Source organism: Rhinopithecus roxellana, chromosome 8, assembly GCF_007565055.1.
Source record: "Rhinopithecus roxellana isolate Shanxi Qingling chromosome 8, ASM756505v1, whole genome shotgun sequence".
Taxonomy (NCBI): Eukaryota; Metazoa; Chordata; class Mammalia; order Primates; family Cercopithecidae; genus Rhinopithecus; species Rhinopithecus roxellana.
This window is the reverse complement of record NC_044556.1, coordinates 109485370-109500103: the sequence shown is the minus strand read 5'-3', so window position 1 is coordinate 109500103 and position 14734 is coordinate 109485370. Positions and strand designations below refer to the sequence as shown.

At 42.6% G+C, this 14734-nt stretch overlaps 1 protein-coding gene across 3 annotated transcripts in view; it reads right to left on the bottom strand.

The window, feature by feature from the left end:
• Positions 1 to 14734, bottom strand: part of EFCAB2 (EF-hand calcium binding domain 2) — a 162951-nt gene that overhangs the window by 60797 nt on the left and 87420 nt on the right. For all 3 annotated transcript variants that reach the window (XM_030936135.1, XM_010353287.2, XM_030936134.1), the window contains exon 4: positions 2526 to 2598. In XM_030936135.1, the coding sequence (XP_030791995.1) occupies positions 2526 to 2598 (73 nt within the window). The remainder of the gene's footprint in view (positions 1 to 2525; positions 2599 to 14734) is intronic.

The following is a 14734-nucleotide window of genomic DNA, read 5'->3' as shown; positions in this document are numbered from 1 at the left end:
TGTACACCACCACACCCAGCTAATTTTTCTATTTTTAGTAGAGACAGGATTTCACCATGTTGGCCAGGCTGGTCTCAAACTCCTGACCTCAAGTGATCCACCTGCTTCAGCCTCCCAAAGTGCTGGGATTACAGGCGTGAGCCATTGCACCCAGCCTTATAGAACAATTTTAAAGCATATACACACATACATTTAAATAGTTTGATCTCTGAAACTATTACAGAACATTTAGCAATATGACATTTACCCCTAGATGTTGACTTTTATGGAGCTTTGATTTTCTAAATGTGTTTGTATGTATTCACTATTAAATGTATTTAAATATGTACAAATACATACTTGTATTCATCAAATTTGTGTTTTTATGTGCTTTTTTCCCACTCATTTATTTAGAAAAGTTCTTTAAAAGGTAGTTATACCCAAAGCTGTTTATCAGTATAATTTAATTACAGTAAATTGTGTTGGTATACAAATACAGAAAAATATTTACAGAGCTTAATAGCTCAGTGGCCACTATTGGTAAATAAGTATTCTAAATATCTGTAATTCTCAAAGGTTGTGTCATGTCCCTAAAAAAGGGTAAAAATAAAATAAAACTTTAGGACCTAAGCACCCACTGTGGCTAATTGCCCAAACCAGTGGAGATATTATCCTAGAGAGCCACCTGCAGTGCAAGCAAACTCAAGAATGTACTACATGCCCACCAAGTAACAGTTGATTCCTCGGTTATTAAATTTAATCCTCATAAAATCACTTTCATATTATTATACTCCTTTTGCAGATGTGAAACCAAGCTTTGAAGGATTAAGTGGCTCATGGAGGGCCACATGGCTCTAAATTGTAACTGTGGAGTTTGAACTCAGATCTTCTAGTATTACATGTGGTATTTGGTCTACTTTGGCACAGAAGCCCATAGATCAGGAATTGGCAAACTTTTTCTGCAAATGCCAGATGGTAAACATCTTGAGCTTTCCAAGCCGTAGGTTCTTTGTTGCAACTACTGAACTCTGCCCGTGTAGTCAGTAGTTCTATATCAACCATAAAATAAATGAGTTTAGCTGTGTTTCAGTGACACTGTATTTACATGCACATGTGGTGGGCAGGATTTGGCCAGGGGCCATGATTTGCTAACTCCTGGTAGAGATTAAAACGTACACACAAACCATAAAGGGACCAGACTCTAGAGCTCCTCCTTTTCTGACCTTCGGAGGTAGTTTTCATTATTGCTCCACTACTATCCTGAGCATGTGACGATGATGATTTCGCTGTAAATTCATCCTCTAGTTCTTACCTCTTCCACGGTGCCAGCTTGCTTCTCCCTAACACTAGTTCCAGCTTTGTGCAGATACACTTTAAGGCAATAATCAGTATCTTTTTTTAATGTGAGCACCAATTCAGGAAAAACAAGCTTTTTCTCTTACTCTTGGTAAAAACAGCTTTATTGAACCCCAAAAGGTAAAAACAATGTGTTCTTACAACTTAGATTCCTTACCGAACATTTCCAAATGCTTAAAAACATTGCTACTGCTTTTTGGTCACCAAGGTGCTAATATCTGTGCAGCAGAATCATCTTTCTAATCTTCCATTCCTTAACTTTACATGATGCTTTAGGATTCAAAACATGTCTTCTTATACCTTCTTTCATTTATCTTTGAAGCAAACTTTGAACTAGTTATTATTATGGAGAAACTGATCCTCAATAGGGGTTAAATGACTCACCACGGTCACAATTCCTTCTCTCCAACTTAATATTGAACAAGCAGGTACCGTGCTAGGTGCAAAATAAACAGATAAAATTCCACTTCCTTCCCTGTCTCTCTTATCCCCTTTGCCATCCCCAGACTTCGCCAAAATCTTTGTGCCTAGATAAGCAATTCTGAAAAGATTCTTCTCCTGGCCAGGTAGCTTTTTCCCCGTTAAAGTCTCTGTCGTTGAACCAAATGCTGGATTTGAAACGAGATCAGAGATCTTTCTGGAAAGTCAAACGGAGCATGAAGCGCTCTCATCTCGGGCTGCTCATCCACTGCCTTATGGGATCCTTCTCTTCATGGACTCCTCTCCACTATTACACATGACTCGTTTTTAAAATTCTTAGACTCTCTGGTCAACGTAAAGTTCATTCTTAATATTTTATTCTGTTTATCATTTGTTCTAAACGTTAGTTTTATTTCCCCAAATAAATAAAAATTCCTTACTGCCTCTGTCAATAGCCTTTCTGCATACGGTCAGCCCCTTGCATCTACTGGCCTGTCTTCAACTGATTTTACAGGGAGGATCATTTCCACAGTGGGTTCTTTATTTGATCAGTTGTGTTACTTGTTCATAGTCATTTCTTCAAGATCTGCTCTTAACTCTTTCAGATTTTGTTGGTTGGCTAATATGAATAGTTATCCTAGTATTTCCACTGAGCACATTCAGTAGTTCAGGGCATTTTTTTTTTAGTTTCAGGTAAAGATTGTTTTTAATTACAAGGAGTAGCTGTCACACAGAGAGCCGGCTGAATGAAACTTTTTCACCCTACTCACCTCTGCAATCAGATCATGCAGCTCTCCTTCAGTAGGGCAGCATCCTAATGACCTGATGATTGTTCCGATCTCTCTGGGAAAAAAAAAAAAAAAGTTTTCAATGGTTTTAGAATATAAACTCTGAAAAGGCTATGTTTCTCCAAATTATCTCAGAGCATACTGTGTAACGTAGGAAACCAAATCACTCCAATATTGCCTCATGACTATAAAAGATGTTTTTTGGGGAGAGAAAAAGGAGGCTAAGTGAACCAAAGAAATATGAAAGAAATGGCTTCACTGACTGGCAAACGCCTTGCCTGAGCCAATATAAAAAAGTTCTAGAAAGAAAAAGAAACGTTGGCCATGTACCAACTGACTTTAAGTGTTACTTAACTCTTTTGAGCCTCAGTTTCCACACCTGTAAAATGGGGATGATAATGTCTACCGCAGAGTTTTGCGGTGAAGTTGACATTAGTATCAGAGTGTTAAAAGCATGGCCTCTAGCACCAGACCACTAAGGTTCAAATCCCAGCTCTGTGACTTACTGGATTGGAGAGGTCACCTACCTAATCAATGTGCACATAAGCCTACCTGGTAGGTAAAACACAGTGACTTCCTTCAAACACTAAGAACCAGGATGGGGGACACACTAAGGGTTAAATAAGAAGAGCTATCATAAAACAAAGCACATCTCCTGGCAGAGCAGCTACTCAATAAATATTAGTTATTCACCTCTCCCTTCCCCCATCATAATGTAGTTCAATTCCACAAATAACCTAAGAAAAGTATAAATGCTATTCAGTACTCTCTGAATATTAAGACGGGGATGTGTAATTGATTACAAAATACTTCCATTCAAAATTATTAAAATTAAAGTTGTAATGTTTGAAAATTAATTTAATTTCACAAATATTCACTTAACTAGAATAGTTAATTTCTTTACCATTCTGGATAATTTTAGCGGTATTATATTTACTCCCTATTTTACAAAGAAAACATTTTAAATTTCTTCACTGAAAGAGGTTGCAGAATGAGTATCAACTTGAAAGTAAAATCGAAAGTCAGTAACTATGGAATACAGGATTCTTTTCACTTACTGATCTTTCTTCTTCATAAATGAAGGGCCAAAAAAACAAGTACTACCCTCACATCAAGTATATTTCCTCGTTTTCCCTGTTTTCTTGTTTTTTTCTTTCATATAGCAAAGGTATTATTATTATTATTATTATTATTATTAAAGGTCTCACTTTCCTTGCCCACGCTAGAGTGCAGCGATGCAATCTCGGCTCACTGCAGCCTTGACTTCCCAAAACGCAGGTGATCCTCCCAGCACAGCCTCCCAAGTAGCTGGGGCCACAGATGTGCGCCACCGCACCCGGCTAATCGCACACTCTCACACTTATGCAGGCAAGAGTTTCGAAGCAGGGCAAGACAAATCTCACATTCTCACACTGATTGGAGCTAACTAAGTTGGTCTCAGGGAGGTAGAGAGTAGAATGGTGGTTACCAGAGGCTGGGAAGGGAAGAGGAAAAGGAGGACAAAGAGAAATTGGGTTAATAAGAACAAAAATATAGTTAGATAGAAGAAGTAAGTTCTAGTATTTGATAGTACAGTAGGAAAATTACAGTTAACAATAATTTATTCTATTTCCAAAACAGTAAGAAGAGAAGAATTATAATGTTCCCAACACAAAGATAAACGTTTGAGGTGATGGATACCCCAATTACCCTGACTTGACCATTACACATTGTATGCAGGTATCAAAATAGCACACGGAACTCATACATATGTACAACCATGGTATCTCGATTTTTTAATTACCAAAAAAAAAAAAAAAGATTTTTGAAGGAGACAAGATGGGGGAAAAGACAAATTCTAGGCCCACGCTAGACCAAACAGCAGCCACCAACTACATCTAGCGATTACACATTTGAAATGTGATGACTACAAATGGACACGTGTTGCCAGTGTAAAATACACACTGACTTCAAAAGCTTAGTATGAAAAAGAAAACGCAAAATAGCTCATTAATAATTTTTAATATTGGTTACATGTTGAAATAACATTTTAGACACATTGGGTTAGATAAGATACGTTGTTAAAATTAATTTTACTTGTGTTAAATTATTAGGTTCGTGTGAAATTGCGGGTTTGCCATTAAAAGGGCAAAAACTGCAATTACTTTTGCACCAACCTACAAGTTTAGCCTAAAGCTGCCTCCTTACATGTTTTAAGCTTGACCTAGAGGTTTCTGCATATATAGTGAACTGCAGCCTAACTGGATGTTGTTACAGACATAACCTACTCATGCCCCAGTCACAGCGTTTCGGCCAATCACAGCCAATGCTTCAAACCTTGTTCAAAGGAGGCCAACTTCGAGCTGTAACTAGGCCAGCTGCTTCTGCACCTCGCTTCCATTTCCTTTTCTTGGAGAGGTGAACTGATTCTCAGATGGTTCTTTGCTCAATTAAATTCTGTTAAATTCCATTCGTCTAAAGTTTTTCTTTCAACAACCTGTTTCTTTTTTACTTAAAAAAATGTGGCTAACAGAAAATGGAAAATGATATACTATGCAAACTCTTTCTGCACAGGGCTTTTCTAGGGAAGAGCTTCCATCAGGAGTCAGACTGTGAGAAGAGAGCAGATAAGGAGAAAGTGAGAATTTTACTGTGCTGCGTCAGCTACAGAAGCCTCCTTGCTCCTCTCTGAGAGACTCCCAGCTACTCAGGAGGCTGAGGCAGGAGAATCACTTGAACCCAGGAGGCGAAGGTTGCAGTGCACTGACATGGCGCCACTGCACTCCAGCCTGGGCAACAGAGTGACAGTCTTTCTCAAAAAAAAAAAAAAAAAAAAAAAAAAAAAAAAAAAAAAAAATTATTAAGCAAATGTAAGGTGTAGAAATTTGTGTCACAGTCTCATATACGGTACTTGAGTAACCTGAGTATAAAATGTCTACCTTGGGTACAGTATTGACAGGATACACCAAGAGCTGGTAACATTCACTGGAGGGTGGAGAATGTCTTGGAGAGAGTGGGTGGCAGGGGCAAAGGCTGGAGGAAGTCCTTTCACCATCTACCTTTTGAATTGTTTGTATTACAAACAAATGAATACATACATTTTAAATTAAGTACCTTAGTCCCAGCTACTAGGCAGGCTGGGGCAGGAGGACGGCTGGAGGCTACGGGTTCAAGGCTGCAGTGAGCTATTACACACCTGTAAATGGCTACTGCACTCCAGCCTGGGCAGCACAGCAAGACCCTGTCTCTAAAAACATTTTTAAATAAAACAACTTAGAACTTCATAAAATGAATATTCTGGCTGGATGATAAAAGGCTATAATGGTCTTAAACATGTAAGAGAAGCACAGTCTGACCCAGGGATAGGCAGCGAGGGGCAGGAAGAGCAAATGAACCTTAGAGAGAGCTGGAAGGAGTCGTCAGACTTCATGAGGGAGAGGAAGGTCAGAAGAGTTAAGAATTTCTTATCAGTTGGTAATGAGTTACCAATATCAAGGACTGCATCAATCACTGAGTTCAGAAAACGGAAGGAGAAACAGGTCAGGCGCAGTGGCTCACATCTATAATCCCAGCACTCTGGGAGGCTGAGGGTGGGAGGATCACTTGAGGCCAGGATTTCGAGACCAGCCTGGGCAACACAGCAAGATCACCATGTCTGCAAAAAATTTTAAAATTAGTTGAGTGTGGTGGCATGTGCCTGTAGTCCCAGCTACTCAGGAGACAGAGATGAGAGGATCGGTTGAGCCGAGGAGTTCAAGGCTACAGTGGACTATGATCCTGCAATTGTACTCCAGCCCGGGTGACAGAGTGAGATCTGTCTCTAAAAGAAATACCAATAAATGTGCAAAATAAATAAAAATAAAAATTTTAAAAGGAAGTAAAAAAGTTTGGGTGGAGGGAGATGAAGAGTTCAATCTGGGACATGCTGAATTTCCAACATGCTTGTTCTTGCTGGTTATGCCATGAAAACCCTGACCATCTCTCAGAGTTACGTCGCAGTGAGCAGCCTCGAGAGATGACGCAATGTCTCCCTCCAGGCCAAACAGCAGGCTTGCTTCCTGCTTGCTATAAAAGCAGTAGATATCCCCTGTTCTGTTCCCCGAAATTCTCTGTTCTGAAAGCTCTGTTCCCTTTCTGTAATGGCAACCATTGCCTGTGCAGGCATCCAGCTGGGCCCATCACCACAAAAAGGTGAGGGCAGGAGAAACTGTCACCCACAAGCTGATGCTCATGTTGCCTGCTGTGCCAAGAGGAATGAAGTCCTTTGTCACTGACCCAGGAGTCTCAAGTCTTGTGCCAACATCCATGGAACAGTAACAAGCTAACTTACTGGCTTACAAGTGGGGTAAAATCAAACCACAGACTTGATACTCGTAAGAGTGTGAAGTGCAGGAGAAGGATCTGGCTGGAGACGTGGATCTGGTCATGAAGGCACAGGAGCAGAAGAATTCCTCTAAGTAGAATGTATTGGCTGGGAAAGACAAGGAAGAGATCTGAGGAGTACCCACATTCAAGGAATGATCCAAGAAAGAGGAACCTGCATGAGAGATGGAGCAGAAGAGCCAGAGAGGGAAGTGAACATCCAGGAGAAGGCCGTGGCACAGAGGCTAAGGAAAAAGAAAATGGAAAGTCATCCTTGGCTTTCCAATGCTGCTGAGAGGTCAAGGAAGGTAAATTCTGAGAAATATCCACTGGAGTTAGTAAAAAAAGGAGATCAGCTCTGATTTGACAAGGGCAGTCTCTGTTGAAGGTGGAGGAGAAATTAGATTGCAGTGGATCAAGAAGTAAAGGGGAGAAGTCAGGTGTGATGGCAGGTGCCTGCAGTCCCAGCTCCTCAGGAGGCTGAGGTGCGAGGATTGCTCGAGCCCGGGGGAAGTGGGGGTGAAGGTTGCAGTGAGCAGAGATCACAATGTGAACAGCCAGTGCGCTCGGCACTCCAGCCTGGGCAACATACACAGACCCCCACATCAAAAAACAAACAAACAAAAATCCCAAAAACAAACAGAAGTAAAGGGGAGGGAAGGGGTGTCTGGAGAGGAACATGGTGTTAAAGAGGATGTTTTTTCTTTTTTGATACTGAAAACCTGAAAGACGCAAGCATATTTCAATGCTACTGGGAATGAGCCCTTGCAAAGAAGGCTGATGAGGGCGTTGTTCACCAGGTGGGTGGACTTCAGGCTGATGAGGGCGTTGTTCACCGGGTAGTTGGGCTTCAGGCTGATGAGGGCGTTGTTCACCAGGTGGGTGGACTTCAGGCTGATGAGGGCGTTGTTCACCGGGTGGGTGGACTTCAGGCTGATGAGGGCGTTGTTCACCGGGTAGGTGGGCTTCAGGCTGATGAGGGCCTTGTTCACCGGGTGGGTGGGCTTCAGGCTGATAAGGGCATTGTTCACTGGGTGGGTGGGCTTCCGGAGAAGGTGAGAAGGCCTGGGCCACTTAGTGCTCAGTGTTCTCGCAGCCACCCCCATCCTAGGTCCTGCCACCTGCAAGTTGCTACATGGAAGAGAACGGCAAGTTCTTCCCGATCACAGGAAATTTCCCTCTCCCGCTTTCCACATCCCCTTGAGGAACCCATCACCATCCTCTTCTTTGCTGAGCAAATCTGCTACGGTCTCACCTGCCCGGGTAGACCACAGAAAACAAAGCCCACATGATGGGACATCTTCCAGGCAGTAAGCAACTTCTTTCTCTCTAGTCTCGAATAACAAAGGCCTCATGATATAAGAAAAAAAGGCAGATTATTTTGCTGATGAGGCCAGAGTGGCCTAAAGAACAATAACCATGGCTTCCTCAAGAACTCACCCTGTACACCCACAAACTGCTCCACGAGCTCACCTACATCTCATCCACCTTCTTCTCTTCCTCTACTGCACTGGACAAGCTTCCTTCCTCTCCACGAGCTCACCTACATCTCACCCACCTTTTTCTCCTCCTCTGCTTCACTGACGAGCCTCCTTCCTCTTGTGGAAAGCGAATGTCCTCATTGACCTCTGGGGCCCTGGAAGCTGTGCTAAGGCTCCCTGTGGCTGGGCCTCGTGTAGACGACATGGATGCTGTCCCTGTCTCAGGCCTAGACAGCTCATGAACACAATGCTTTTCCTCTCTCTACTTTCTCCCAGAGACTGCACTAAGCCTTGGGGTCCCAGAACAGCAAGTCTTCTCTGAGTATCATTGATGGGTTCTTAGAAACTGCAACTGTAAGCACAAGGACATATAACAAAACCATTTCTTTTCTCATTAACTTTGTAACAACATTATTCAAAGACTTGCTATATATCATTTCATTTAAAGGTGCAGTTTACAACAACTGATTGAAAGGTTAAGAGAAAACTTACTGTACAATATAAGAGACTAAAAGAAGCCACAAAAACTGCTAACTTTTTATTGGTCTTGACAAGTAGGGGTACAAGATTTAATCGGACTTAGAAAAGTAATGTGACTTATCTGTTCTCTCAAGTTGTAGCATACAATTCCTATCTGTAGCATACAATTCCTATCTGTAGCCCTAGTTTGTCTTTGGAAATGGGATGATGAAGAAACTCGCATATAAAGACTTCGCTGTCCTCTGTGTAGCACAGGGCAAGGTCCTCTGCTGAGAGTGACAGGGACGGAAGAAAAGAGACAGTCTGAGCTGTGTCTGGGCTCCCTCTAGTACTTAACATCACCACAACTTGCTGCCAGGCCCGTATATCTCAAGATGGCAAGCCTCCTCCTCACTCTCACATTCAAAAACCTGCCCTTCTACTGATGTGCTGGATATTTCTGGGTGCCCCCTAGAGACCCCCTCTATTCTTCTCCACCTGCCCAGTTTCTCCATCTGACTGACCTCTGCTTTTGTGCCAGGCTCCCTTGCCTCAGGCTCCCTGCTGTGCACAGTCAACACGAGGCATGGCGTGCATCCTCTACTGCGGCGTAACAAGCTGCCTGCCACAGAGGGACGGAATCAACAAGGGCTTATTCTTTTCCACCATTCTGCGGGTTGGCTGCGTGGTTCCTCCACTAGTATGGCCTAGGCTCACTCGTGGAGCTGTGCTCGGCAGTTCATCTACACACGGCTGCTCAATCCTCCACACTCAGCCACTCAAAATGCCCACTGTCACCACCCTGAACTCTCCGGGCCCTTCACCCTCCATTCCGCCTCCTGTTAATCCATAACCCTGAACATCTCTAATTTTCACTTTCTTTGTTCCTGCAAAGCACTGCTGCAATAAAAAATATAAAATAAAATAAAATAAATAAAATAAATAAAATAAAATAAAATACCATGGCCTACTACAGATGCACCCCATCCAACATCAAATCTGTCCTGGCTGTGGCCTAACAATCCTCTCAGTCGTCTGCTGACCTCCTGGCAAACTCCCTCAAAACAGCTATTCTGGAGCATCTCTTGCCTCAAGCTCCAAAGTACTCACTCCCTTCATCTCAGAAAACGTCCTTATCACCCATTTCACTCAACAGATGTGAACTGCACAATCACTGGGTGGTATGATTAATCCTCATGTCACCTTTACAGTCGCTGACTTTGTACCACTTTAGAGGAATGTCCTATAGCTCTTGCCTCGTGCTCTTAGACTTGGAGAAATTAAAAGTGCTCCTCCTCAATGAAGCAAATCTACCGCTTAGTTTTTCGTTTCCACACTCAGCTCTTGCTCTTCACATGCTTACCTCTCCCTCTCAGTATCTTCATTCTTTTCTTTATTAGCTATTTCCTCTTTTGCCTTGAAATATTCAAGTATCTTCCTTATCTTGAACAAAATTGATAGGTGCTTTGCCACTCTCAACCATTCTATTTCCAGACTTCCTTTCACTAATCACAGTATTTCTTCTAAATGGCTTATTTTGTAACAGTCAGCTTCATGTCGCACTCATCCACCCCACGCCTCACCACTGCAGAATCCTGCCATCACTAGCCTTCCACTGCTCAGCCAACCAGCCAATGTCTCCCTCCCACTCCCTCCTTTCCCTCCTCATCTCCACTTCCCTTTCTCCAGTAACCTCCTTACTGTCCCCTACCCCGGTGCTTCTGGCTGCAAAATAATCTCCACAGTTTTGTCTTCCTTTTTGGTGGGGTGGGGGGGTTGGGTTGGGTTGGGTGGATAGGGTCTTGCTCTGTTATCCAGGCTGGAGAAGTGGCACGATCACACTCACTACAGACTCAAACTCCTGGGCTCAAGTGATTCTCCTGCTTCGGCCTTCCAAGCAGCTGAGACTACAAGTACACATCATCACGCCCAGCTGATTTTTTTTTTAATAGAGACAGGGTCTCGCTATGTTGCCCAGGCTGGTCTTCAACTCCTGGGCTCAAGTGATCCTCCCACCTCAGCCTCCCAAAGTACTGGGATTAAAGGTGCGAGCCTGGCCAGGTTGCTACAGTTTAAAATATTACAGAAGGTGGCCTGGCCAACATGGCAAGAACCCATCTCTACAAAAAATTTTTAAAAAATTATTGGGAGGCCAGGCACGGTGGCTCACGCCTGTAATCCCAGCACTTTGGGAGGCCAAGGCAGGCGGATCACTAGGTCAGGAGTTCAAGACCAGCCTGGCCAATATGGCAAAACCCTGTCTCTACTAAAAATACAAAAATTAGTTGGGTGTGGTGGCGCATGCCTGTAATCCCAGCTACTTGGGAGGCTGAGGCAGCAGAATCACTTGAACCCAGGAGGCGGAGGCTGCAGTGAGCCAATATTGTGCCACTGCACTCTCTAGCCTGGGTGACAAAGTGAGATTCAGTCTCAAAAAAAAAAAAAAAAAAAAAATTACTGGGGTGTGGGTGTGGTGGTTCATGCCTGTAGTCCCAGCTACTTGGGGGAAGATTACTTGAGCCCAGGAGGTTGAGGCTGCAGTGAGCCGTGAAACTCTGTCTCAAAATAAATAAATAAAATATTACAGAAGGCTGAGAGAATAAGCAGAGTCTTAGATCTGGACAAAAAGAAGCCCCTTGACCTTAATAAGAGCACTTGCAGAGGAGAAAAAGAGGAAGAAGAAACTCCAGAAGTGAGCCAGCAAAAAGAAAATTTAGATCATAAGTATAGAGTACACCATGGAGAAATACGGCTACGAAAGAGAATGCACATCCTAACCAATAGCTGAGAGTTCCACAGCACTCACCGTGTGCCAGGGACTGCTCTGACACAGTAACCCACAGATTAACTCACTGAACCCTCACAACAACTAGGAAGGAGGTGCTACTATTGTCTCCACTTTACAGATAGAAAACTAAAGCTCAAAGACATTAAATAACTTGTCAGGGATCACGTATAGTTAATCTTCAGGCAGTGACCCCCGTGGCACTAGGGAAATACAGGTAAGAGCTGGGGGAGAAGTCTGACAAGAAGGATGAATATAAAACAGGGATGAGGGCCGGGCACGGTGGCTCACGCCTGTAATCCTGGGACTTTGGGAGGCCAAGGCGGGCGGATCACCTGAGGTCAGGAGTTCGGGACCAGCCTGGCCAACATGGTGAAACCCCATCTCTACTAACAAGAGCGAAACTCCGAGAAAGAAGAAAGAAAGAAAGAAAGAAAGAAGGAAAGAAAGAAGGAAAGAAAGAAGGAAAGAAAGAAGGAAAGAAAGAAGGAAGGAAGGAAGGAAGGAAGGAAGGAAGGAAAAGGAAGGAAGGAAGGAAGGAAGAAAAAAGAAAAAAAAGAAAGAAAGAAAGAAAGAAAAAAAAAAAGAAAGAAAGAAAAAGAAAGAAAGAAAAGAAAGAAAGAAAGAAAGAAAAGAAAGAAAGAAAGAAAGAAAGAAAGAAAGAAGGAAAGAAGGAAGGAAAGAAGGAAAGAAGGAAGGAAGGAAGGAAAGAAGGAAGGAAAGAAGGAAAGAAGGAAAGAAGGAAAGAAGGAAAGAAGAAAGAAAGAAAGAAGGAAAGAAGGAAGAAAGGAAGGAAGGAAGGAAGGAAGGAAAGAAGGAAAGAAAAAAGAAAGAAAGAAAGAAAGAAAGAAAGAAAGAAAGAAAGAAAGAAAGAAAGAAAGAAAGAAAGAAAGAAAGAAAGAAAGAAAGAAGGAAAGAAAGAAAGAAAGGAAGGAACAACACGGGGGTAAGAACAATAGAAAGCCACTCACAATGGGAGAAAAGTAGATTATGTAGCTTTCTGGCTCAAGAATGAACATCTCCTCTAAGTCTTCTAGGAGGAACAGTCCTCACATCCCTCTCCCCTTATACCAGGATCAAGATCTGCATGGATGTGAGAAAAAATAGCCTCTAGCCATCAGGTTCCTGTTAGCAGAATCCAGTTCAACAGTGTCTTATGACGTGTGCCAGACCCTGGTGTAAGGTGCTTTACATATTCTTCCTCATGACAGCTGTGTGCGATAGGTACTAGTTTACAGATGAGGAAAAATGAATCACAGAAAGGTTAAGAAATTTTCCCAAGATCACACTGGGAGCAAATGGTAGAAACGGGATTCACAACCCAGTCTAGCACCCATGCCACCCGCCACTGCAACTGCTGCCTCTCATAAATCTCAGTCACGCATTCAGACTTAAAGGAGAACTTCCTAACTATGACACAGTGCTTCCAAAGACAGCTGTGGATATCCCACCCCACGGGAGCTCTCGCCATAGATCCAGGGCCGCAAACTGTTGACCCAAGTGACAAACTTGGCCATCAGATATTTTTTGTTGTTGTTTTTGTTTTTCTTTCTTATTTCCGTTTTCTTTAGTGCAGGATTGGCGTGTTTATTTGTTTAGGTGGGGCATGCACACACGTCATGAGCACTGCACGAACTCTGATTCGCACTTTTATATCACAGGCTGGCCCCCATAAGAATTTGCGTTTATCACTCCCAGAAAATATCAGTTTTGTACTGTTTAGAAATTTACCTGCAAGAAGCAGAGGAATGAGCCCAATGACATCCTAACCCAAGTGCTCTGACTCTAAGATTATCTTTAAGAAACACACAGACACTGCGGCTTATGGAAGAGAATGTTCTTGTCTTAGAAGGCCCCACTGAGGCCGGGCGCAGCGGCTCACGCCTGTAATCCCAGCACTTTGGGAGGCCAAGGTGGGCGGATCACTTGAGGCCAGGAGCTCGAGACCAGCCTGGCCCACATGGCAAAACCTTGTCTCTACTAAAAATACAAAAATTAGCCAGGCATGATGGTGCACACCTGTAATTCCAGCTACTTGAGAGGCTGAGGCATGAGAATCCCTTGAACCCGGGAGGGAGAGGTTGCAGTGAGTCGAGATTGAGCCACTGCACTCCCATCTGGGTGACGGAGTGGGACTCTGTCTCAAAAAAAAAAGAAAGGAAGGAAGACCCCAATGGTGCACACCTGTAGTCCAAGCTACTTGGGAAGCTGGGGTAGAAGGAGCACTGAAGCCCAGGAGTTCACGTCCATTTCCCACCTGGACAATATAGCCAGACACCAGAAAGAAAGAAAGAAAAGAAAGAAAAGAAAGAAAGAAGGAAAGAAGGAAGAAGAGAAGAAAGAAGAAAGAAAGAAAGAAAGAAAGAAAGAAAGAAGAAAGAAAGAAAGAAAGAAAGAAAGAAAGAAAGAAAGAAGAAAGAAAGAAGGAAGGAAGGAAAGAAAGAAGGAAAGAAAGAAAGAAAGAAAGAAAGAAAGAAGAAAGAAGAAAGAAAGAAAGAAAGAAAGAAAGAAAGAAAGAAAGATCCACAGTGAACCTTTTCCAGGAGAGGTTACAATGTTTACAATTTACTCTCAAATAGTCTAGCAAAATGGTGATGATGAAAATCACAATAATAATAAAATGTATAAATACGTATGTGTGTTTGTGCATATATAGAGAGAAACGGGGAGAGAGGGAGAAGGAGAAAGAGGAGGTGAAAACAAATGTGGCAGATCATGAGGGATTGGTGAATGTGAGTAAAAGTGCACAGGAGTTCAGGGCACCACTCTTACAGTTTAGAAGTTTGAAATTTTTTAAATAAAAAGACTTTATTTAAAAAAAAAAAAGATATGCACATTTCACTCTCATTCATCAAAACCACAGTAATAGCAAACAATAACAGAAATCCTGCCTCATATAAATAAACTATTTATAAAACAATTTACTCTTTTGTGTTACACTATCTGTATCACTTTGACTTGAAAAGCTTGTTAGGAAGGATGTCTTAATCCTCAGTTTCATAATAAAATATATTAGTTACAACATTTTCACTCAGTACTCCAGAAACCTGGCAACCCTGGAGAGATCTACAATACTGTTTCCTGAAGTGAAAGTTGAGATGAGGCTGTGTGTCAGTCCACCATTC